Source organism: Colias eurytheme, chromosome 24 (assembly GCF_061535395.1).
Source record: "Colias eurytheme isolate Ceu_HAF_F1 chromosome 24, ilColEury1 Martin Lab GWU primary, whole genome shotgun sequence".
Lineage (NCBI taxonomy): Eukaryota > Metazoa > Arthropoda > Insecta > Lepidoptera > Pieridae > Colias > Colias eurytheme.
The window spans coordinates 5,616,245-5,643,460 of NC_143003.1; the positions used below are offsets into that span (position 1 = coordinate 5,616,245).

The window sequence follows — 27,216 nt, forward strand, 5'->3', positions numbered from 1 at the left end:
TCTCTAAAAAGGCTGAGTTGCACCATGTTACTTTAGCAATAACAAACGTGTTAAAGTAACGGTTAGGGAATTTAATAGAGGACGTCATAATTTTAACACTAACTATAACCCACTATAACCGCTAGTTTTTCACCGATTAAGGCTATTGTTAACGTTAAAAAACTGTCAGACGCACAGGTTAGAAGCGTCCAATACAAAGTTCATTTGCCTTGAACTTATAGGCTATGCTAAAAAATTCACTGTAAAAGTCACGATTGCTGTTATTGTTAAATTTGATATTAATCGTAACTATAACTAAAATGAGGTGCAACTAAGCCAAGTGCGAGTATAGTTACCCAATAAGAGTAGGTACCATAAAATCTATAAATTGTGGCATAATATAAAAAAATGGCAATAAATATAAAATTACAAGTCAGGGTAAAAATAAAACTGCATCATTACTATCATAAATCTATTTATTATTTTCAAAAAATATATGTACGAGAAACAATAAATAACTATTTAACGTAATAACGTTAAAATAAAAATCACTTTTGTGTGAATGAGCATGACTTATCGTGGCCTCGTGGATTTTACAATCAAGTTGGTGTTTTTCTTATACATTTTGATAATTTAAATTTTCTCATATAAAACATTTTGAGTCTGTACCTAATTTTTCGTCACTAGGAGAGAGCTGGGCTTCAAACTCATTTATTTCACTGGCAAGTTGGAAGCTTTTTTATAAATGTAAAACGTCTTTTTCATAACTTACTTTTAATACTATTATGGAGAACTTAGATTACCGTTCTAGCAAACTTTAACGTAATAAATAAATTATTAAAAATCACAAAAAACATAAGTATAACCCTTATTCTATTAGAATATATCAATCGTAGATTTAGTGCAATCTTTAGAATTATGCGTGAATATTTTTAAATTTCCTCTTATAATTTATTTATTATATCGTCGTCTTCATTAAAACTCTTTTAATCACATTCATAACGCAGTTTTAGAGTACATAAAATTCGGCCAATTTACGATGTTAAAGTTACAAAATACTTTCAATAAAAATTAAATTTATTTTTCTCAGAATAATTAATGTTTTAAATTATAAGCAAAAATGTTTTTTACATTACATAGATGTTTTTATTATAACTTTAATGTAGTGTGAACCGATTTTTAATACAGGCGTTTAAAACGCAGTTTTTTTCAACACTATTACATTTACAAACAAAAAATACAATGCTGATAATTCTAAAAACAAAACTTTATTTCTTGAAAATTTCACTTTTATCATCTAAAAAAAAAAACAAATATCTAAAACTGCGTACTCAACCATATACACTGCCTAGCCTCTCAGAGACTCCTTAACCTATATTTACAAGAAAGTTACACTAATTTCGGTTTAGGCATTTACAGGATGACGTGGATCGCACAGTGAGGTCTTGAGATCGAATCCTTGTAGTATGAGTGTTTATCGTATGAATTATTTTTTCAAGGCCGACATTATAAAGTAAACAGGCGGATTATTTAATTCCAATTTATAGTAATAGATTACCAAATATTTTTAAAAGAAAAATAAATTTTAATTTTTTGGACATATTATTTTATTATTTGGTATACATATTTAAAAACATTCAGATTTCTTAAAAGATCAATATCAAATTTTATATTGACCTTGTGACCTTTTGGTTTACTTGATTAACAATTTTTTCAAATACATACTTTTAAAAATCTTTACTTGTCTATCAAAACCAAGCCTGACATTCAATAGTTCTCATAAATCGTTCCATTAAAATTTGGCCCCAGTCAAGACTAAATGAATCCCTAACACGTTTGACTTAAGTTTAAAATCACTGAGCGATCCACACAAACACACACACATCTAATCCGGAGGTCGATGAACTATTTGCGGTAACTTTTCACAAGCGAGTTCACTCTTCATCTCTTTCGCACACGCGGTCGCACCGTTCGCCGTCTCTTTCGCACCGTCCACTTTGTCATCTTTAACACTGTTCGTCTTAATGTCTAACGTTTTCGTTTCTTTAGCACCTTCTTTACAAGGCGTTGATTTTGAGTCACTCCTGTCTTTCCCACTATCTCTGTGTTTATCGTGTTTCCTGTCAATCGAGCTTCTGTGTCTGTGTTCTTTCTCTCTTCTGTCAGACTTGTGATGCGACTTGTGTTTCGACGGATACCGCCTGTGGTGCTCGTGCGATTTCTCCGACCTGTCAGATTTCTCCGTCCTGTCGGATCTTTCACTCCTATCCTTCTCTCTCTCCTTGCCGTCAGACCGATTGTCGTTCTTGTCCGTTCTGTCAGACTTGTCTATCCTCTCTCTGTCGTATTTGTCTGACCGTCTGTCGGATTTGTCTTTAGTCCGCTCCCTGTCGGATTTCTCCGACCTATCTTTGTGTTCTCTCTCCGTTCTGGCGTCGGATTTATCTGACGCTTTATCTCTATCGTTACTTCTCACTTCACTCTTATCAGATCTCTCTTTGTCACTTCTCACTTCACTTTTATCCGTCGACTTGTCTTTATCACTAATTCTAACTTCAGATTTATCTGTGGACTTGTCTTTATCACATCTAACTTCAGTTTTCTCAAACTTTTCCGAAGTCCGACCGACTTCACCTCTGTCTGAATTTGTTTTCTCTTCGCTTCTCGTATCTCTCTTTTCCGGCGTTTTCATTTCCGGTTTCTCGTATTTGATCTCTTTCTCGAGTTTTTCCGCTTTCTCTTTTTCAGTTCTGCTTTCATTTTTATCCGATTTTTCAGTACTTTTTTCAGACTTGTCGCTCGATCGATCGGATTTCTCCGATCTATGCTTGTCTGAGTCTTTATGTCTGTGTGTGTGTCTGTCCTTCTGTTCAGTCTTGTCGCTACGTTCGTGTTTATCCGAGCGCCTCTCCGTTTTCTCCTTGTCACAGCTTTTCCTTACATTCGTAATTTTAAGCGCATCCTTTTCTTTGAACTTCGCACTAAGCGCTCTCATCTCGATCACGCCACTTTTGTGTTTTGAGGATTTTTTAGATTCTGCAAATAAAAATACATTTGATTAAAAAATAATAAAATTACACAGAAAGTTATCTTTGGAAATGTTGTGTAATATCTTTATTTATTATCTAGTTCTACCAACATTTTCTACTAAGCATGTTTATCTTCATCAAAATCACTTTAAAGCATGTTATTACATTCAAATAAACAATGTTACATTACAAGCCACTATTCAAATAAAATTTTAAATAAATTACCAGTATGGTTGATGACGGGTGCGTCAGGTGGCGGCCGTTCATCTGCCGGTGATGATGCTTCGGATGATGGGTAGTATTGTTTGAGACGGAGATGCCACGCTGTAAAACATTATTATTATTATTATAAATACTTTAATATAGTAGAGATTTAAAAGTCGTACGTCTGTATGGCTGCAAAAATTAGTTTCATTATATATTGTCTGTTTATTTGTCTATTAGTAAAGTTATTTGTTAAAAAGTACTGATTTTAAAACAATTCCTGTACAAGGAAATTATACCTAAGAGACACATCCTTTTATTTTATCTGTTTCAACTTGACCGGAGCAGCAAAGATAAGTGTTTAGTCAGACAGCGAAAGTGACATAATGAAAAATTGGTTAATATTATAATTTACGTTTTCACTTAACAAAAAAATCGCAATATTTACAAGTTTCAACAAAAAATTCGTATGTATATCTCACCTATCGACGTAACAGCGGAAACGGTTCTAAACTGGTGAATAATATTCCTCGGCAGAAAGTAGATGTCATCCGAACACAGCGGTAGTCGGGAGTATCTCACTCCCTCTCGACGAAGTTGGTTGAGTTTCGCTTCTTCTAACCTAATGGCAGAATATTTGATTAAAATCTTACAAATATAACCAATAAAATATATTTTGAACTAGCGGTCCGCCCCGGCTTCGCCCGTGGTACATGTTTACGTTTTCTCTACATAAGAACCATCCTCGTACTTCAAGGAATATAATAAAAAAATAATTATCGAAATCGGTTCAGCCGTTCTCGAGTTATGCGCTTACCAACACATTTTGCGATTCATTTTTATATTTTGAATGTGTAAAGCAAAATTTTATTCATTTCCTCATATGAAATAAAAATTTCTACCTTTACAGTATATAACCATAAACCTATTAAATTTGAATGAAATTGATTTGAATTTTTTTGCAACCATAGAAAGTTACAGTATTCCTCAGTGACATAGACCATATTCTGAATTCTGATGTTTTTATTCCGGGCAACCTGGGGTTGGCAGTGGCCCTGCCTTCCAAGCCAGAGGTTGTGGGTTCGATTCCCACCCGGGCAAATATTTGTATGATAAACATAGATGTTTGCTCTGTGTCTGGGTATTAATTATCCAAATAATTATTTATTTAAAATTATGTATGTTTATCAGCCATCCGGTATCTATAACACAAGCGAAAGCTTAGTATGTGATCAGATCGTGCCGTGTGTGAAAATTGTCCTGAAATATATATTTATATTTATTTATTTATATAATATACCGACCAAGTGACGCACTGCGAGATGGGCGGCTCGTACAGATCGAGCTGCAGCAGCTGCACCAGCTTGTTGAAGTCGGCCGCGTGGAAAGCGACCACGTCCTTAGTGATCCTACCACGCTCCTGTTCTTCACCGCATTGGATCGCCTTTAACACGCCTGGGCACACAAATAATATCGGTTTAAAATCATTATTTTACATGCAACACGCTCGCTGTTAAACTAAAGTTAACTTCACATATATGCTAATGCCAGCTGCTAAATTAAACAGTTAACTTCCCATATACGTTAGATTAAATCAAACATACATGTATATAACCATCACTATATACATATAATATCACTAGAAAAACGTCCACTATAATTTGAACAGAAACTCTTGCGTCTGGTCGCATTGTGAAAACAGCGAGCGAGTACAGCGAACTGGGTGGCTCGTCAACGACAGAACTACGATGGGTACGTCTGTACTGCGGCATGTACAACGGGCTGCACGGCTCAGTGCCAAAAGCACTACAGGTAAATTAGCTTGGAGAAATTTTTGCGTTTGTAGTAGTGTATGGTCAGCAAATAAAATAAAACAACATTTTATTTTTAGTTTTTATTTTATACAGGGTTACTTGTAAAACACCAGCAACCTCGCAGGACAAGATAGCTAACATCATAAGTAACAACATTTGTTCTACGACTTTTGGCATAACGCAATAAATTATTTTTAAATGATTTTTTAAACTTTTATTGTACTCTCCTTACATTTGTAAGTCTATGTTCTATTAATTATCGGATGGACGACGCGACGCCCCCTTCCCCCTCTCGTTCGCTTTTTGTTTACGTAATTTTTGGGAGGCGTAGAGTTTATAATATTCAGACGGAAAATTAAATGAATATTTATTTTTGTATGAAAATAAAATCTAACAAATTATCAAAAGTCGTAGAACAAATGTTGTTACTTATGATGTTAGCTATCTTGTCCTGCGAGGTTGCCGGTGTTTTACAAGTAACCCTGTATATATAAGGGATTTTAAATTAAACTATATGTGTTTCTCCTCTGAAAAAGAGGAGACTTTATTTTAATATTTGCACATTTAACATACATATAACTTTTACATTAACAATGTTACTAAAATGAAAAAACTAACCTGAAAAAGAAACGACATTTAAAGTTTAATTCTTTAGTTTGAGAAGTCAAAGGCTTGCCTCGACCATGTTTTAACACTGGAGCCATATTGAATTAACAATATAAAGTTACAACACTTACACACAAATTAAACACTAGTTATGGCCCTGCCTTCATACAAAACTGCTGAATACGCCGTTCGCACGGGAATAGAATGTGGATGCGATTTCCCTTAGTTAGCATCCAAGCTTACGTCTTTATAATTATTAAACTGTATAAATTCATTCTTTAACTCCGGTCTGCATCGTGCAGACATGGGTGTAAAAGTCTCATTTTAGCTATTAAATGTAGTTTTTAAGTACATCTGAGTTTTCATTTGGGCCCTCCGGCTGCGGGACATGTAATTCACTTCAACAAATATTATAACAATAATAACAAATAATAACAACAATCAACAAATACAAAATTTATCAATTAAACTACGTACATAATAATTATAATTTTTGAATGAAATGTGCTTTATGTTCTAACGCTACCAAACGACTGCACGTGGCACCTGCGGAGTGCGGACAGCGTAAACTGGTTTATTCTGGTTTTGTGCGTGTTTCCACTTTCCACTATCAAGTGACGATTTATTTATTTGTTTTGTTTCGTAATTATTATGGTCAAATATTAATTATGAAACAAATTATTATGGACACGATATTTTATTGTTTCACGGTAGTCGCCTTGTCTTTTGCTCAAGGACGTAAAATTGAATGATATATTTTTTTTTATAAAGTCAAAACCATTTTCTTTCAAATAAAAACTTGTTTTTATTGAAAACAAAAGTGTTGCTAGGAATAAGTATAAAATTAAATAGTAATGTTAGGATATCGAAACATTTTTGTATAGGCCAGAACGATATAGTGGAAACGCGCTCTAAGATCTGAGTAATATACACACCACTACATATGCAAAAATTTCTCCAAGCTAATTTACCTGTACGACGCGTACGCCCCATACCACACGTGTACCATAAAAGGTACGGCTGCACTGCGATCTGTACGCCTTATTATACAGGTACAACAAACTGAGATGCTCGTCGTATTTAACACTAGCTGTGCCCCGCGGTTTCACCCGCGTTGCTCCGCTCCTGTCGGTCTTAGCATGATGATAGCCAATAGCCTTCCCCGATAAATGGGCTATCTAACACCGAAAGAATTTTTGAACTAGTATTTCCTGAGATTAGCGCGTTCAAACAAACAAACTCTTCAGCTTTATAATATTAGTATATATTGGGGTGCACGCACCGACGGCGGCGGTGGTGATGCGGTCGAGCCCGTGGCCCACGTGGTCGGCGTGCGCGCGCGTGCGGTCCTCGAACAGGAACTCGCGCGCCTCGCTGTACCGCGGCAGGTACTGCAGGTTGCGCAGCTCGTTGATGCCCGTCCTGGAATATAACAATTACATTAATATTGCAGAGAAAAAATTCGTACAAACATAATCGTAGTCATTGACTGACAATGACTCACGCCTAATTACTTGTTATAATAACTCAGGCCCCGAAATCACAGACACAATAGAAAATCTATTGTGTCGTGGACCGATCAGGCGGGCCGTTCGAGGCTCAATGGGTTAGGAACAATAATTTGACATTTGAAATATACAAATATTATGTTAGTAGTTTGCCTAATGATGAGCACTCCTTGTCAAACACTTTTTTTTACAACTTTTTAAATGACTGTGAAAAATGCTGGCAGCCAAATTTTAACTGACGATGTAATCGATATACATATTATATTCTCAGTTAGTAATTATAAATAAACATAAAATTTAGGTTTTAGCAAAAAAAAACGATGAACGCACTAATATTTCTGCTAAATGAAAACAACTATAACTCAATGTACACTTACCGTCTCTTCTTAATAGGACTCTTGCCGAGTTCAGCGGTGGGCACCAACTGTTCACCCGGCCTGATCCACAGTATGGGTCCGTCGTTCGATTCCTGCGGCTCCATTTCTACCGCAGACATGGGGCCCCAGGGCATCGTCTGTAGAAAAATAATTTATTAAGAACTAGCTTTCCGCCCGCGGCTTCGCCCGCATTTTCAAAGATAAACCCGCATAGTTCCCGTTCCCGTGGGATTTTCGGGATAAAACCTATCCAATGTGTTAATCCAAGTTACCCTCTATATGTGTGCTAAAATTCATTGTAATCGGTTCAGTAGTTTTGCGTGAAATAGTAACAAACATCCCTACATCCATACAAACTTTCACATTTATAATATTAATAGGATTAACTTAAACCTTGATTAACATAATTTTGTTTGTTATCTGCTTAGTGCCCATATTTCCTTTTTTATATTTATAAAGATATGTTTGTTTATTCAGGCAATAAAAAGTATAATTTTTTTTCTGTTAATAAATAAATGTTTATTATTATTACCTAAGTTGATCATAACCGTAAGTTGATGATATTGTGTATTTATAAAATATAAACATACCACTTCAGAATATTGTACTTCAGTGATTTTATTCTTAAAATATTCACTTTTACTTCATTTATTTATTTTCTTATTTTATCGTTTTCCAACTGAACATCATACGGCAAATAAGCTTCTTTTCTTACATTATTTATATGCCATATTGTTCCATCACTTACCAACAAGGTAACCTAAAGTCCGGTCGCGGAGCAGGAAGAATTTCGTACATTATCCTGTTATTACCTGTCACTGTCACTCCCACGTAAATCATCATCATCAATCAAATCAATCATCAGTGATCTTTCAACTTCCGCTAAGAAAGGTCGCGTCGCGTCGCTCACGTTTGGGCGCTAGTTAGTGCTCGGGTATTGCGCTGACGCAGCAACCTACAAATCGTCACGTCTGGCCGCGTGCGGTCGCCGCGATGACCCAGTTACCGAAAGTAACTCACATATTTGTGTAAACAAAGTGTTAAGGCGAAGCTATAGCGTTTAATTAATTATGGCTTCGACATCTTCAATCAAACTAATAACTGAAACAGAACACCTGTTATATAAACACTACAGTGAAGAAAAAATAAAACGAGAACATCTCCAGAATTTAGTGCATGACCTCAAAGGTCAAATAGAAAAACTTCAGCAAGAGTTGAGTTATATCCAGGGGCAAAAAAGTACAGACCCCGACAAAAAAGATAATAATGGGAAGCCGATGCAGGTCCAGTACGAGACGGATGAAGAAGAGCTTGCAAAGGAAACAGAATGGGTACGACAGAAAAGTAGAAAAAAAAGGAAATTGAACACATCACTGTCCCCACCATCTCATCAAGCAGATGAAACTACTGCAAACAAAGAAAATGTGAAACCTAAGAAACAACCTTCACCACCACCCATAATTGTCGAAAACGTAAAAAACTATCAACAGTTTTACGATCTTCTTTCGGAAAATCTAATGAAAGACTCGTTCATCATGAAAATGATGAATGGAGAAAAAGTTAAAATAAATTCTAACGACGGTGACTCGTATCGCGCTATTACCAAGCATTTGTTACAGAACAACTGCCTTTGGTATTCTTATGAAAATAAACAAGAAAGGCCGATTAGGGTAATGGCAAAAAACCTGCACTCCTCATACGTGCCAGCTAGAATACTTGAAGACCTGACATCTAAGGGATACAAAATCCAGGACGCGGTCAACAAATTGAGCTGGAAGAACAAGGAACCCTTAAACATGTTTATGCTCTCTTTCGATAAGGATGAGGACATAAAAAAAATATATGGAATTAAATCCATATTAGGCTGTAAGGTGGACATACAGCCCCTGAAAACATCTAAGCTGATACCACAATGCAAAAGGTGTCAAGCATACGGCCACACACAAAAATACTGTTCAAAAGAACCCAGATGTGTTAAGTGTACAGGCAAGCATTTAACAAAGGATTGCAATAAACCAACTACAATGAAACCAAAATGTGTTCATTGTGGAGAGCCTCATCCGGCTAACTATAGGGGATGCACAGTGGCTAAAGAACTCCAAATTATTAAAAACAAAAGCATAAAAAGGAATGTGCAGCCAAATCTTCAAATTCTAAACAAAGAAAAAGTGACCAAACTCAGTAAACTTACAACAACAAAAGAACTTTCGTATGCATCAGTGACACGAGGAGCGCAGCCACAAACATCCTCACAGTCACAAAATAAGCCACTAAACCAACTCATGGATGAAAAAATGAATACCATCTTAAAGCTTTTAACCTCGTTTGATGAGAGGCTTAAAAAACTTGAGGAAAGCAATAAAAGAGCTTCCAATCATAAACAATAAAAATGTCGAATACATTAAAAATTATGGCATGGAATGCAAATGGACTGCTAAAACATCAGAATGAACTAACAGCAGTCCTAGACATAGAAAACATTGATGTATGCCTCATCTCAGAGACACACTTCAACAAAGAATCCCACGTAGAAATCAAAGGCTACAAAGTTTATCACGCGCTACATCCCCATAATACATCAAGAGGAGGAAGTGCTGTCATTATAAAGGAGAACATCTACCATTATGAAGTAAATAAATACGAAAAAGAAGAAATACAAGCAGTGGCGGTCAGTGTAAAAACTAAGCATTGTCCTATAACCATTTCATCCATATACTGTCCACCAAGGTATTCCTTGAAAGCAGATCATTACAAAAGCCTTCTACACGATCTTGGAAACAGATTTATATTAGGAGGTGATTTTAATGCTAAAAACGTATACTGGGGTTCAAGACTGACCACAACCAAAGGAAGAGAGTTACTATGTGCTATTAGAGACACGCAATGTAAAACTTTATCAACGGGTAAACCAACCTATTGGCCAACCGACCGACAGAAAAAACCAGACTTAATTGACTTTTTTATTTATAAAAATATATCACAAAATTTTCTCCGCATTGAGGAAGGTTATGACATGAGCTCAGACCACTCGCCTATCATACTAACTATAAGTGAGAGCATAATAATGAGGGAAAGTCATCCTACTTTAGTAAATAAATATACTAATTGGGAAAGCTTCAAAAAGGACTTGGAATCTGTGATAGAATTAAAAATTCCTCTAAAATGCGAGGAAGATCTGGAGCATGAAATCAGAAAATTTATTGTTGATATACAGAAAAGCGCTTGGAATAATACACCTATTGTTAGAAAAAGCAAAAGATCCAATAATTATCCGCCAGAAATAATAAATCTTATAGCCAAAAAAAGACAACAAAGACAGATATGGCATCATACGAGATTTCCACATGATAAAACAGTACTTAATAATCTTACTAAAAGACTGAAAAGAACAATTCAAAAGTTTCAAGACGAATCAATGGATATCTTCCTTAGTCATCTAACTAGTGATCGTACAACAGATTACTCCCTTTGGAAAAGCACAAAAAGTTCAAAAAAACCAATGACGCATATCCCACCAATCAAAGATGTGAATGGGAGGTGGGCAATCAGCAACGAGCAAAAAGCAGCAAGATTTGCACAACATCTGGAGCAAATTTTCAAACCCAATGAAGAGAATGAACACTTCACTTTAGTAGAAGAAACAGCAAATGATGAGCTAGAAATAAGACTAGTCACTCCAAGAGAAGTATCCAGTGAAATTAAACGACTTAGCCGAAAGAAAACACCTGGCTATGATCTCATTACTGGAGAAATCCTTAGAAACCTTCCGCGGAAGGCTATTGTCAAACTAACTACAATCATTAATGCTACCTTTAGGCTTAAGTGTGTGCCTGATGTGTGGAAAATAGCCGAAGTTATAATGATACCAAAACCTGGTAAACCGCCACATGAGACTACTTCATACCGGCCGATCTCTCTGCTGCCGATCATGTCAAAATTATTTGAAAAACTTTTCTTGAAACGGTTAAAACCCATAATCGAGGAAAGAAACTTAATTCCTGAGTACCAATTTGGATTCAGAGAACGCCATTCTACAATAGATCAAGTACATAGGATAACCAATATAATTGAAAAGGCTCTAGAAGAAAGAAAAGTTTGCTCCACGGTATTTTTGGATGTGGCGCAAGCATTTGATAAAGTATGGCACGAAGGGCTTATATACAAACTAAGAAATATGCTCCCAAAACAGTTTGCTGACATCTTAGAGTCTTACTTATCACAACGTATGTTTAGAGTAAGACAAGATGATGCATATTCAGAGCTTAAGCCTATAAAAGCTGGAGTACCGCAAGGAAGTGTCCTGGGTCCTATTCTGTACTTGTTGTACACTTGCGATATTCCTGAGTTAGAGAACAACACCATTGCAACATTTGCGGATGACACAGCTATAATGGCTACAGGTGACACTCATGAAGAAGCAGTAGAAAAAGTTCAAACAGCTGTTAATACGATCTTTGACTGGACGAAAAAATGGAGAGTAAAACTCAATGAGACTAAATCTATTCACATAGACTTCACAAACAAAAAGCCAAATTATCATCCGGTATACATAAATAATCATGTAATACCTTATCAAAATACAGCGAAATACCTGGGTATGACTCTAGACGCAAAGCTTCGCTGGAAGGCTCATGTCAAAAAGAAACGCGAGGAGCTAGAGCTTCGCTATAAGGCTATGTACTGGCTAATTGGCAAGCATTCTACACTTTCAAAGCAAAACAAATTACTCTTGTATAAACAAGTCCTTATGCCTTTGTGGACTTATGGTAGTCAGCTTTGGGGCTGTACCAAACAAAGTAATATCACTATCATACAACGATTCCAAAATAAAGTGCTGAGAGAGATCGTGAATGCTCCCTGGTACATTAGAAATGACGACCTACATCGGGACATTAAAGTAGATCTCGTCACGGACATAATTAAAAAAAACGCCGAAGCTCACGAACGCAGACTTCACCATCATGTGAACGTCGAGGCTATCCAGCTCCTTGACAACACGGACATAGTGAGAAGACTAAAAAGGACAAAACCTTTTGAGTTAGTTTAGTGAAGTGTCAGTGTAATATAGTGAGTGCTATTCATAAAGAACACATGAACAAAGTGTCTTCGCCTTAAATAGAGACATTAAGAAAAGTGTTAATGGACACATTCTTAGACATACTATACCTAGCAAATTAAGTTAGATTTATATTACTCATTAGCCTATAGTAAAGGGCTAGATCGTAATTTTCAATAATGATACCTTAGGTTCATTATTTTAGGTAAAAAAAAAAAAAAAAAAAAAAAACTCCCACGTAAAAATAATGTGCCTTGCTCGCACAGGTGCAATGACCGCCGTCCTTAGGGAATGTAAACCTTTAACCTGAGAGCGTAAGGTTTGTGTTTGCTTGATTGGTGTCAGGTGTTCAATTATGATTTTGTGAATTCAAAATTTATAAGAATAAACCTAAAACTCTTTATGTCCAATCAAAATCCGCCTAAGTTGAAATCGCGTGTTAGACTAACGTATTTCTGTAATATTGTATACCTATGTAAATTATTTTTTGAAAAATAAGGTCATAAAGAAGTTACACTTCTTATGTGTTCACGCACACTTTTTTTTATATAATATATCGTGGTTATTGAAAAAGTTAAAATGTAACTAACTGTCTAACTAATATCCTTTATTCATTAACAATACTTATTTATTAAGTTAGTAAAAAACATTTTCTCCTCCAAATATTTCATGTAAACTGCACTTCATTTTAAAATGTTTGTGACCACTGTCAGTAGGTAAAGAGGTCATTGTACGAAATTCTTTCTGCTCCGCGACCGGACTTTACCAGATTATATTCCGAACCAATAAACAACATCATAAATCAAACAGAAACCTACCAAATTAAGAAACGGACACTCAGCAAGCATGGTCAGCATAATATAATGTTTCAGAAAATTGTACCTTCCGTGATTTTGTTCTTAAAATCACTTTTACTTCATTTACTATATATTTCATTGTTTTCCAACTGAACATCCTACCCAAACGGACTTCTAACATTCTTAACCAACCAAAAAAGCATCGTAAATCAAACAAAAACATACCAAATTAAGGAATGGACACTCGGCAAGCATGGTCAGCATATCCGGGAAGTAACCCCCGACCTCCTCGTGCACGGTGCCCACTAAAGAGATCTGGTGTAAGGGTCCACTACGAAACGTGCCCGCTGCGTAGCTTTGTTGAACCTAGAATGAACAGTTTCGTTGAGAGGTTGGTTTTGAGCAATTTTTTTTATTTATAACTAGATTTCCCCCCGCGTTTTCAAAGGAAAACCCGCATAGTTCCCGTTCCCGAGGGATTTCCGGGATAAAACCTATCCTATGTGTTAATCCAAGTTACCCTCTATAAGTGTGCTTAATTTCATTGTAATCGGTTCAGTAGTTTTTACGTGAAAGAGTAACAAACATCCATACTTACAAACTTTCGCCTTTATAATATATATTAGATATTAGATTTGATATTTTAGTTTAATAGCATTCAAATGATATTTTTTTAAAGAATAGAGAAAATCGATCACGCGGCGGGAATAGAACTCGCGTCTTCCGCCTTTTTTTTAATTGCAAACATTATCCACTAATACACAAAGGTTAGCAGACTTCTATATCCACTTTATTATATTATCTTACAATTGAATATATAATTATTTATCCATAACCTTTACCATACATATACAAAATATATACTATTCGAATTATTAAAGGCATTTTTATTTAATTTATTTTTACTTTACATAAAGGAAGCTCTAATCACTGATTATATTTACTAAATGTTGTGGTTATCCTACTACTTATATATAATTGGAATTTTTTACACACCTGCTGATAATATCGACTAATCGTGGTGGTCTCAATATCCGAGGCCCGTGCCAGTACTCCAGCCTTCACCGTGAGGGTGGGATGCCTTTCAGCCAGGTACTTCAGCAGACAGGGCAAACGGGCAGCAGCCCCCCGGACTACACCGCACACAAAGTTGGCCCAACCATCGCTGTCTTCTGAGAACACCAACTGCAGGAGCGGATAATAAAACATTTTAATAAATCGTATGACAAATTATTGCAAAATATGTAACAAAAAATAGGCAGATGTTGTACTTGAACTTTTAAATATGTACACAAAAGATTTTAAAACAGTAATTTCTGACTATCATGTTCCGCTATGAATTATTCGTTCGAACGAACGAACGAATTTCTGACTATCATGTTCCGCTATGAATTATTGGAAAGTAAAATAAGTTATCAATGATTACATATATGCTTAAAGAAGTAAATAAGAACTATTGCAAGAGGCAAACCAAAAATAAATCACAGTCTGATTAGATGTTCATCAGTTACTATGCTTACACATACAATAAAACAACATTATTTGAATTTTAGTAAATGATAAACAAAATGAATTGTCCATCTACAACATAACATATAAGAAAAAAGTACCTTAAGAAATTCCTTAGCAAGTATCTCCTGTTGCGTCAAACTGAGCATATCGACGTCGTTCTGATGCAAGTAGACGACACTAGCGCCGCCGTTCGGATGCGTCTCGACCCGCATTAGCCTGGAAAACAAACATCTTGTTAGAGTTATGATTAGCTTTTCGTTGTTATGTTTCATAATTCCCTGGAATTTCATATGAAAATTTTTAAAACATCTCTGATAGAAAACGGAGAAGAAACATCATTCAAAAATTTAAGTTGTTACAACCACTTTTAGAAAGTATTTCTTTAGTTCTTTCTTTAGTTCTTCTTTAGTTTTTCTTTAGTTCTTCTTTATTTTAAGTTAGTGTGAGAGAATTACAACAGAGTAGTTGTTATGTTCCTACGTTCGGTTCCTATGAGTACCTTCCTATTAGAAGGTACTCTATGGTGTACAATATAATGTCGAAATTTAATTGATATGGAATGTATGGGTGTACGGGCCATTCTATGGTTTATATTCCTTGAGTTAGTAGCTTGGTGGGATAGTCTCGATACTACCATCGACCGCGCAAGGTGTGCGCACTGTGTCATTATTTAATATTTTTTCACATACCTACATAATTATAATAAATTATGGAGAGTTATTTAAATTCTCAGACAGAAATGAGCGAGTGCTTCTGTTATGAGTATGATCTGAATAATCCAACGATACGCTCCTTCAATAATACTTTGGTAGCACTGCACATCAATCGAGAAGGAGTGGCCATGTGCTCGCCCCCAGCAACGTTGGTACTTGAGCAATCTGTAAAGCCTTGTATCCACTTGAGCATGCTCAGGCGGGTTATTTGGCCGAGCCGCTCAAGTGGAGATGCCTGAGCATGCTCGGGCCGCGCGTGCTTAAGCCTTGTATCCACTTGAGCATGCTCAGGCTAATGAACGACTCATTTGGCCGAGCCGCTCAAGTGGAGACGCCTGAGCATGCTCGGGCCGCGCGTGCTCAGGCGTCTCCAGTTGAGCAGCTCGGCCAAATGAGCCTCTCATTCGCCTGAGCATGCTTAAGTGGATACAAGGCTTAAGAAATAACCCCACCCACCTGTGGTACTTGAGCTCCTTCATGTGCACGCTGGTGGCGGCCAGCGGCCCCCAGCCGGGCGCCGCAGGTGCGGCCTGTGCGGCGCGCTCGCGGCGGCACTGCACGCCGATCGAGCAGCGTTTGATGCGCGCACGCCGACGGCACTGCTGGCACGAGTGCCGCGATGAATGTGATCTGGGTGTAATAATAAAACCGTATCTTAACTGATGTTGATGTGATAGATTTTATAACGACGACGACGACAACGATCTGATTCATTATTAAGTTTCATTCAATTGGTCAATAATGGGGAATAACAAACTCAAAAACTACTTAGCATATTCAAAAAAAATGGTATGTAATTCCTAATGTATTAGGAAGCTCAATTTATATTATATACCGAGTAACATAAACCGTATTTTATAATTTTTGTATTTATAAGGCTTCACCAAACAAGACCAGGTAAAACGCTGTGTACTCAAAAATGAATTAAGGTTAAGTGAATTTAGAATTTGGAGCTTGGAAAAAGAATAGAAGAGTGAAATTCATCTTTAAAATATGATATGGTTCAAATATGTGCTGAAATAGATATTTACATATTGCTAGACTGGAACTCATATGAAATAGATTAAGTTTAACATTATCTTTGGCTAAATAATACAATTTATATTCAATATCATAAAGTTGAAGAGTATGTTTATTTATATGGTTGACCATGTTAATCTCAAGAACTACATACTTGTTTGAATAGAAAAATTATTTATATAATATGTTAGATAGTCCATTCATCTGGGAGGTCTATGGGCCTATGGGCTATATATAACATAGCACTACAAATAAAAGCAGCAATGAAAACATGCAAACTTTATTTTATAAGCAAAGTTTCATAGATCAGATTATCTTAAACTATTGTTAAACTTGTGTTTAAATTTTATACATTATTTTTTAGTAAGTAGACTTTAGTAATAAGGAATAATCTAATAATAAAAGAAACAGAATAACACTTCAGTGTTAGATAAGCCCATTTATCTATATATATATCATTACGCTAAGACCAACAGGAGCAGAGCCACGTGGGTGAAACCGCGAAGCGCACTTAGTTACTTACACTTAAAATTAAAGCTAACTCACCTATCTTTATCCTTGTCCTTATCCCTCTCCCTATCTCGATCTCTCTCTTTATCCCTTTCAATTTTCACTTTCACATCACTTTGCACTTTATCCATTTCAACCTTAACACTTCTATTAATCCCTTGATACACTTGCGGCGACGTTGCGCGCTCCTGCTTAATTTTCAACGGCAACTCCAAATTACCGTAGCACGGTAACTGTCTTCTCGGCGCCGTTTGAAACTTAATTGCCTTTAAGGATAAATTGAAATGAGTGGACAGTCTTCTTGAACTAGTACCTTCTAGAAGCACATTCGCTCTTGTTACTCTCGGATACTTATATCTGTACATAGCGTGTTGGAAGTGAGCGTTGATTATTCGCAACTGCCTAGACACTGACGAATAGATTCTCTTCGTGATGTCATCGCGTGGTATGGTATTAGATAGCTGGGTTTGTTTCCACGACGCGTTGATACCGCCAATGTAGTCAAGCAATGGTTGGGTAACATCCACGCTATTCCCATCAAATAGTAATGGGTTCTGCATGGGTGGTGACTTCTGTAGTATTTCGACGGTGAGGATGGATGTGTCTCCGAATCCTCCAGAGTCGAAAACTGGCCATATCTTGCTTAGTTTCGACGGACGCGTGTTCTCCCCCCAGACGCAGAGCTCACTTGAATCAGTGCTGAGCTTGCGTTTTCTCTCTGAAATTAATGAATAATAGATTATTTATACAGTTTTCAGTAATAGGTTTACTAATAAAAATGATAAATGCAAAAATATTTTATTTTGTTCCTACGTCTTTCTTTAACATTGCAATGGAGTGAATTTATGACTTTTTTTGTTCTGGAAATGTTTAGGAGGCTAGAGAGTGACAAAGGCTATTTTTTACTGTAGTGGAACATCTTATTTCCATGTAAATTTTTTTGACTACATGGTCATATAAATTTACATTACAGTTGCGGTTAGGAACCTAATACAATATATTTGAAAAATAAAATTCCTTATTTACAAATATCAAAATTCGTAAGTAATATGGTGGCCCTCTGTGCTGGTATAGTTAGTAATAACTAATAAGTTTTAGTTTAAAAGTTCTGTTTGTATGCCATATATTTATTTATTTATTTATCACAAAAATAAAATTTAATAAACATCAATAGGTAATAAAACACTAAACTTTAAACATGTTATGAAGTAAAAAAGAACTTTACATCTGCTTTCATTGAGGTGAATAAATAGCCCAAATGAATACAAATTCGTAAAAGACATTTTATGTATTAATTATAAGTATTACTAACTGTCCCGGCAAACATTGTTCTACCTTACTCTTCATCACTTAGGGTATGCACACAAAATTTCATGAGAATTGGTCTAGCCGTTTTAGAGGAGTATGGTAACTAACATTGTGACATTGATTAGATTTAACTTGATGTTTTTATAATATATATAAAAGGTGAAACTTTATTTGAAATTGATCTCATAATATTACATATCAGTTTGAAATTTGTTAACATAGCATGTTTTATTTTTTGCCATACCTTAAACAAAATGTTTCATTTCAAAGTTATTATTAGCCAAACATTCTATGTTTGATTTTTATATGACGAAATGTACAATTATTTAAAAAATTTGGCTTCAGTTATTTAATTAACATCAATAATGGATATCAAGTTGTAAATAAATACTACAAAAGTGATATTTTAATATTATTTATTTCAAGTACAAAACTTTAACCTTAATTATAGATGTGGTTTTAGAAAATATAAAAATGAAGTGAATATTGTAAAATGCTGCATACTGAACTATACAATATTTTCTACATTTAAAATAATGATTGAAAAGTTTGTGAAGTTTTATATAAAAATTTGATAAACTGATACTACAGAGGAATTTTAACATCCCTAAACTAGTTATTAATAATAATTATATACCTACAGGAACAGGAAAGTTTTGTCAGTTTGTGAAGATTTAAGGCAAAAATTATTTTGCATCAGGAAGCATCTTTACTATTCACAACATATAAACGTAAATTTTATTATTCTCTATAGTTATTACAAAATAACATTGTCTTCACAATTTAACATATCAATAAACACTATGCTTATTTATTTTTAGCATTTCTGTTGTTATATTCTTCACATCACCTATGGTGTCAAGGCAAATCTATAATAAGACCTAGTTTGCAATAAGTTTCAACTCAACTATTGTATTATTACAAAGGATTAGTAGTTTAGCATGTTTTTCAATACAACGTCTTGATATAGGCTAGTTCAAATAAGTTTAAGGTTGAAACATAAATAATATTCATTGTAGTAAACAATGCTATTATTAGAATATTCTGTTGTATTGTGCACTATCAACCTCTTCCTAAAATATGATTTTACTAGATTTCCGCCCGCGGCTTCGCCCGCGTTTTCAAAGGAAAACCCGCATAGTTCCCGTTCCCGTGGGATTTCCGGGATAAAACCTATCCTATGTGTTAATCCAAGTTACCCTCTATATGTGTGCTAAATTTCATTGTAATCGGTTCAGTAGTTTTTACGTGAAAGAGTAACAAACATCCATACATCCATACATCCTTACAAACTTTCGCCTTTTAGTATTAAGATAAACCTTGACGGATGTTTAAAAGACACACTTTTAGTGATAAAGCTACCCTTTTTTGTGTAGTGTGTTGTTATTAAGTGTTTGTGTCTAATAGTATTGTTTCTTTTTCTTGCAGTTTTAAAAAGTGTTTTCATTCATTCTTATTAAATTAAATATGTACATAACAATAAAATTATGATCACATGGATTAAAAGACATCTACAAGTTTCCTCAATTTACAATATATATAGTGGAATTTGTTTTCAACTGATGAAAAAAGAAGTTTAAAGAATTATCATTACTAATTGCAAACTCATATAATGAATTCAAAATAATACAATATAGGTGATCATGTTAAATGTTAAAACATTGTAAAACAATAGGACAAAAATCTACATTTTTTCTAAATTAATATTAACCAAATGTTACATGTAATGGAGCCATACATCTTTGGTGCAAAACTACTAAACTAATTTGAGAAAAATCACTTAAGGAGATGGATTGTGGTCTTTTTAACATTAAACCAAAACAAACAAGACTCCCAATGTAGAAATTAGGTACTTTCCTAGCTGCAAGTATATCTTGAAATAAAATTAAATAGTTTTTAAATTAGGTATTTAATTAACTTGATAAAAATTACTTACTAGTATTAGTTGTTCTTTGAATTATAAGATTTACGGAGAGGATTATTCACATAGTTAGCTTGATTTTTAAGTCACATAGGTACCTTATTTTAAATCAAATGTAGTAGCAAATTTTGTTTATTTGATTTATGGACATCAAATATAAAAACACATATTGCTTATAGTTAACACGTTCGCGGACAGTAACGACCATAGGCGTCTAGACAGCTAAAAGTGATACGACAGTACGTCTGTCGACGTATCAGTTTTTACTTGCATAAAATCAGTACGCCAAACGACGAGCGATTTTTCATACTATCATAAAGAACGGCATGTTGTACTGTCATCACAGGTATAATTACGACTTTTGTACTGTCACTGCATTATTTACAAAAATTCGTCAAAGGAAGGTACTTCCACGCATACATTCATATTTTTTTACCCCTCTCCCCGCGCACACTACGCCCGTGGGCGTCATGTTTGCATACGGTTAGTCGAGTACTGCGCCGCTGCGGTGATCCCGCGTGCCGCGTGTGTATTGTTGTTTAGAAAGTGAGTATTTTGTTTCCAACGTAATTTAATTGTTTTACTCATACTGCATGTACTAATTCAAGTCTAGTTGCTTATGTAAACAACATATTTATGTTTCTATTGTTTGTTGTGAACACGATTTTGTTGAACTAAATTTGTAACGAATATTTTTGTAGATAGCGTCTTGAGACTCGTTCGAAAAAGAACAAAAACGTCTTCAAGACCTGTTTGATGCAGCGTCTACCCCTGAATCGAGTCAAGACCCATTTGCTGATGATGGTGACTATGAATCTGACGCTGAGTACTTACGACATTTACGCCTATATCCGTTCTGTCATATCATATGGTTTTTTAACCATGTGTTGTAACACTACGCCCCTGGGCAATGTATGAAAAATAGTAGTGTCTCAGTAGCTGCAACCTGTAAGACATACTGTCCGCGAACGTGTTAATAGGAAATAATATATAAATGGTATTGGCATAAGTGATGTCTTTAGTCGCTTATATTATAAGATCGGCAACCAATGAATAATTGAAAAACTTTAAGTTTTTGAACTATAACTAAAACTTGCAAAGCTGTATGTTTATAGTTGCAGGGCAGTCAGTCACTTAAAAATTAAATTTTGTTTCGGACAAAATACCTCAAATGTAGGTAACGGGGGTCAAGTGTGACACCCAGATATCTCAAGCTAGTGGCCCTTTCAAGACTCATACAATGGCATTGAACACAAGGGTTGCTCCTGAGACAATCGTGTGCACATATGTTGAAACTTGAGGGGGGCAAAGAAGAAAGTTTGGGGGCAAAAGTTATGTATTTACTTTTAACAATATTTAGGGTAAGAAGGTTTTGTCGGAGCCACACTTGAATAATTTTTAGGGCATTTTCAGCTATACTACGAACCTGCTCCCAAGTTCGGGCACTCTTAAAAATGCTTATCTTAATAATAAGAACACAAATGAAGTGAAATAGTAAATAGAAAGTAGAGTCTTGTAACAAGGTCAGTGTTGCAATATAATCACATTTCATGGTAACAGACAGATACATAACAAAATATCGTATATTTAGTGAAGAACTGAGAATTTAACTATTAAGCATGTTCAAAACGAAGCAAATATGCACCAAATGTTTATAAACAGCAGTGACCTCCATTACAATGATGTAACTTTGAATAAGATAGGTTAACAGTTTTCCCACCAAAACGTTTGAGAGGCTGAAATTAACGTATTGGAAAAGATAGTGTGTTATAAGCTATCAAAATAATACACTTATACATCAATTTGACTATGCATACCTTTGAATTCTCTAGATGTTGCGTGTTTCAAATTAGTTGGCACACTTGGATCGTATCCCAATTTCGAAAGTTTTCGATAAGCGTGACTCATTCGACGACGCTTGCCTCCTTCACCGGCATCAAACTTGCTCTTTTCACTGGTTTCATAGTCAACAAAGTCATGTATTTCATCAACTTTTACATTGGATTGTAAAGAATCATTCGACGCCATTGTTTCACACTAAACGGTGAAATGACGACGAAACAGACACTAAACTTCAATATAACATTATGGAAACTGATTTATTCAATATCACATAAACAGTTACACATAAAAAGCCGCAAATAAATTAGAAATACAATTGCATTGAATAAAAAACAAGTTGAGACGCCATTTACTTTGCTGCCTCGAAGTTTTTTTTTTTGTTGGCTATATTTTGTGAACGTGTTTTGTTGCCATATATTAATCGTAGGTGAATCGAAGTAAGCAAAGGAAACGTAGCAAACAGCCATGCCATTTGTAATCTAAACTGTTATAAGCTTAATAAGCGTGTGTTAAAAATATTATTATTTCAAAATTATTATCATTAAATCAATACAAAAAAAAACACATTATTTTCTCTTAAAATAAAATATTGTATAAAATTTCCAACTGTGCAATATCATCATGGCTGTAAAGATAATGGTATAAGAACTAAAATGGAATGCTTTGTGTAGATACGTAAAAATGTAAATTACATTTTTTTCTTATTATTATCTCTTATTTATTTTTATGATTTATTTTATGGATGAAAAATTCAAACTAAAACATGTTTTCAACGCCATCTGTAATAATCACGTCGTAGTCATAACTTCTACTCTTAGCTTTTACTAAATGCTAACGTTAGATGGCGCTTTAATAAAACTTCTATGGTGGACCTAGTATCATGTCTGGTGCACTACATACAAAAGACGATTAATGCCATCCGTCTACCAATAGATGCCGCTAAGTGTATCATTTTAACCAGCAAAAAATAAAATTAGATTTAATTGCAATTTCATTGCTTTTTATAATTTTTTACATACTTTTGTAAATGGAACCTACCTATTTAATTTAATTTTCACTCGATTTTAACTAATTTTACAGAAAAGTTTATATTCAAAACAACGCCATCTCATGAAACTACTATAAACAAGTTATTCTCCTCCGATTTGGCGATGCTAAACGAATACTAGATGGCACTACAGACGTTTTTACGTTACTTTTCACGTTTTTAACACAGACTAATAATAATATCACAGACCACAGACTAATAATAATATACTACGTTTTTAATACATAACGTCATTGCCTTTGCAGTACCTATAAAAAATATTGTAAATGGGTTAAAGCCGTTATTAATTATTACTAACTGCGTTCCTGTAGCGGCTTATATTTGGTAGGTACCTAGTGTATTGATCGTTTTCATACGAAAAATGAATTGTCGGAAAACTTGCGAGATTGTGTGAATATTTGATTGCAAGATCTCATTACAAAATAATATACATAATACAACCTATACTTAAACCGTAGTAAGTATATTATTTCTAGTCACATTTAATTATAAGTATATAAATTAAATAAATATTAAAGGACAATATTACACAAATCGACCTAGTCCCACAGTAATCTCAATTAAGGCTTATGTTGTGGGTACTAGACGACAATAAATATAATTTAATATTTTATAAATACATATATAGATAACACCCAGACCCAAAAACAAATAATCAAGTTCATCACACAAATATTTGCCCTGACCGGGGATCGAACCCGGGACCGTCAGCTCAGTAGGCAGTTACTTTACCTCTGCGCCAACCGCGTCGTTAAGAATATCAAGAATTCATAATGAAAACATCATAATGATAATAAATCGAAACTAAAGTTAAATACCTACCTACGTCATCTTGTTTTATTTTCTAAATAATCCTATCAGATTACCTTTATAATTTATATGAAGTATGAACCAAAAAGTTTTGAGATTTAAACCGTAGAAAAGGTTTTGAATGATCCTTTGCGTTTTTTTTTTATGCGCCTAAAATGAAATATTTCGACATCGATTCCCATAAGAATGAAGTATTTTCCCGTTATAAAAAGTAGCCTATGTTCATCAGGTAGGTATAATTTTTGCTTCGAATGGTGAAATAATTTTTCAAATCAATCCAGTAGTTTCGGATCCTATCCAATACAAACAAACAAACAATCAAATCATTTCTGTTTTGTAGATAAATACGAAAGTTACTCCGTCATAGTAGGACAAAATAGAAAATAGTGGGACCACAAGAAAATAGGTATTCCCGCACGCGTCTGAACCGATTTTGACGGAAATTTCGATATACATACACGGTACATAGGTACCTACGTTGAAAAAGGACATCTCAATTTTGTTGCATAAATAGGATTCAAGGTGTAGGAACAGGGATTGAATAAGGCACACGGTTGAAGCCGTAGAATGAAAGTTGGTAATTTATAAGATTAATTTATTGTAAAATAAACTACTTCATTTTACTTAAACATATTCTATTTATCATTCATTGACTTATCATAAACTTTTGAGTCTAGTTAGGTACTAGTACCTATTATGTGAAAATTTTGAAAAAAATGTTTTCTTTAGGAAATTATTAGCATTAATTACCTTGTCTTGTCATTAATTTATTTACCTACTTGGTAATAATCGGTCGAACACTTGTTTAAAGTTTATTTTCCTTGTCTTTTCCAGGTAATCTAAATTATTTAATTTTTGCAGTAGGTAATTAATTCATTTCGGCTTGAACAGACAAGGCCATTAGGTGAAGCGAGATTGCCAAATATGGATGATCTGTAGATTGCCGTCCTGCTGTCGAGCGTTCGCGGTACGGACGCCGCGCTGTTGCCGCACTGTGCATTTTGTATGAAAACAAACGACCGGCCGTGCGCCGTACGACAAACGCACAGCTTCGGCACTGTAGCGACTAGCGGTCCGATACGAAACGCATAAATTGAAAGAGCCATAAGTGTTGGAACAACATTCCACCACCATTTAACCAGTTTGACAAATATTAATAATTTTCGTTTCCAATACCGGAGACATATTTTAAAATCCTGTTCTAACCCTGCATTTGTATCGAATTACAGTTTACACATAAACTTTAATTAAATATTTATTTTATTTTTTTTTTTTTTTTATTTATTTACTACAATAATACAATTCATTATAAATTAAATTAAACTGGCACAAACATAATCTCTTTAGAGATTTACCGCGCGCCAGCGCCGTCAACATAGAAAATAAAGATTCGATAATATAATATTGATAAACAAAAATACATATTAGTTATTACAGACATTCATTCACAAAACTAACAAAAATATCCCGCAACATCTAAGTACAATACATCTTTTATTTAATTATCATAAGAAATAACAAACGTGGGTAGAAGCAAAAAATATTAATCTACATCTTATCGCAACTGCGGTCTGCACTCTGCACCCACAGGGTGTTGATTTTCGCTTACAGAATTAATTAATTGATAAATTGATTTACATTTTTTACATACACAATTATATGTCAGTAGATAATGGATGTGTGTATTTTATGTATATACAGGGTGTAATCGTTAAGTGTGCACAGGCGATTATTCCGTAACTATTACAGATATCAAAAAACTTTAAACTGATATCGAAAGTACTTAACCTAATGAGTAAAATGGCCATAATAAATTTTAAAAAATAATACGAGAAATATCTAAAAAATTAACTTTAAACCCTCCCATACATTTAGTATGAGATATGAATATCCCATGTACATGGGTTGATCCAAAAGTAATGATAATCAATATTAAACAAGGTTAACATTACAGTTAAAATAATTATGTATTTCTCTAGATAGTCTTCTAACTAGATAATATACTTCGATATTTTTTTTCCTTAACTTAGAAAAAAAAAAACTTTGACTTCATCTACAAAAACCCCTCAAAATCGGCCATCACTTCGCTGTCGTCTTAAAATTTCTTGTATCGACGGTGTTTCTTGTGCCAAGGTAAGAGATAGAATTAACTAGGAGCTAGATCTTACAAACAGGGTGGGTGTTCAAGCATTTTCAATGCCGATTTTTGATTGGCAGCCATCGCAACTGACGCTTTGTGATCTGGTGCGTTGTCTTGGTGAACCAACATTCAAGACCGAAGTTTGCCATGTCTCTTTTTCTTACTAACCTACCCGCAATCTTTTAATTTGGTCTGTGTAAAAAGAGCCCTGTGTAGTAGTGGCTACCTTCTTAAAATATTCCACATTTCTTCAGCGTCCCAAAAAACTACGGCTTTAATCTATCCCACTAATTTTCACTTTGAAAATCTTCACCGTCACTTTGGAAGCTCGCATCCAGGCCATTGATTGTTTCTTGGTTTCAGCATAAACATGGTGAACCCAGGTAACGCCCATGGTCACAAATCGTGACAAAAAATTATCCTGATCTCATTAAAAATTTAGAAATTCACCAAAAATGTGAAAATGTCGAATCGTTGTTTCTTCTTTTCGTCGGGAAACATTCTGGCTCGCACTGTTCACATTAAAATTAATGTTAATACTTGGAAACGTGGCCTGTAGATATAATTTTTTTGTGATAACTTAGTGATTACATGAGCAAGCATAAAACATTTATATTATATTTTTATGTGCACAGGAAATACCCAATTATCATTACTTTTGGATCCACCTATACATTTAATATGAAAGATTTTAGCTTTTTTTTTTTTGTTTTTTTGGTTTTCTGCTTTAATTACTTCGCAAATTTGGAGGGAAGTTCATTTAGAAACAGTAAATAGACCTCCTCATTGTATTGCACAATAAGGACGTCACTTCGAAAATCTACTATGAATACAAAATGTATGGGAAATAAATTGTATGGGAGCGTTTAATGTAACATTTTTGGTTATTTCTCGTTTTATTTTTAAAAATTTATTATGGCCATTTTACTCATTAGGTTAAGTACTTTCGATATCAGTTTAAAGTTTTTTGATATCTGCAATAGTTACGGAATAATCGCTTGTGCACACTTAACGATTACACC

The 27,216-nt window shown here is 34.6% G+C and overlaps 1 protein-coding gene across 1 annotated transcript; it reads right to left on the bottom strand.

Annotated features, from left to right (window-relative positions):
* Positions 1-437: 437 nt before the first annotated feature.
* On the bottom strand, positions 438-22,581 carry LOC149897990 (uncharacterized). Its single transcript, XM_090115739.1, has 12 exons — positions 22,172-22,581; positions 17,162-17,843; positions 16,052-16,225; positions 14,981-15,098; positions 14,367-14,555; positions 13,596-13,736; positions 7,518-7,654; positions 6,915-7,054; positions 4,517-4,667; positions 3,695-3,834; positions 3,234-3,332; positions 438-3,015 (listed from the first exon to the last, which is right to left on the bottom strand). Exons 1-12 carry the CDS (start codon positions 22,380-22,382, stop codon positions 1,865-1,867), a joined length of 3,333 nt encoding a protein of 1,110 aa, XP_089971865.1. The 5' UTR covers positions 22,383-22,581; the 3' UTR covers positions 438-1,864.
* Between the last annotated feature and the right edge of the window lie 4,635 nt (positions 22,582-27,216).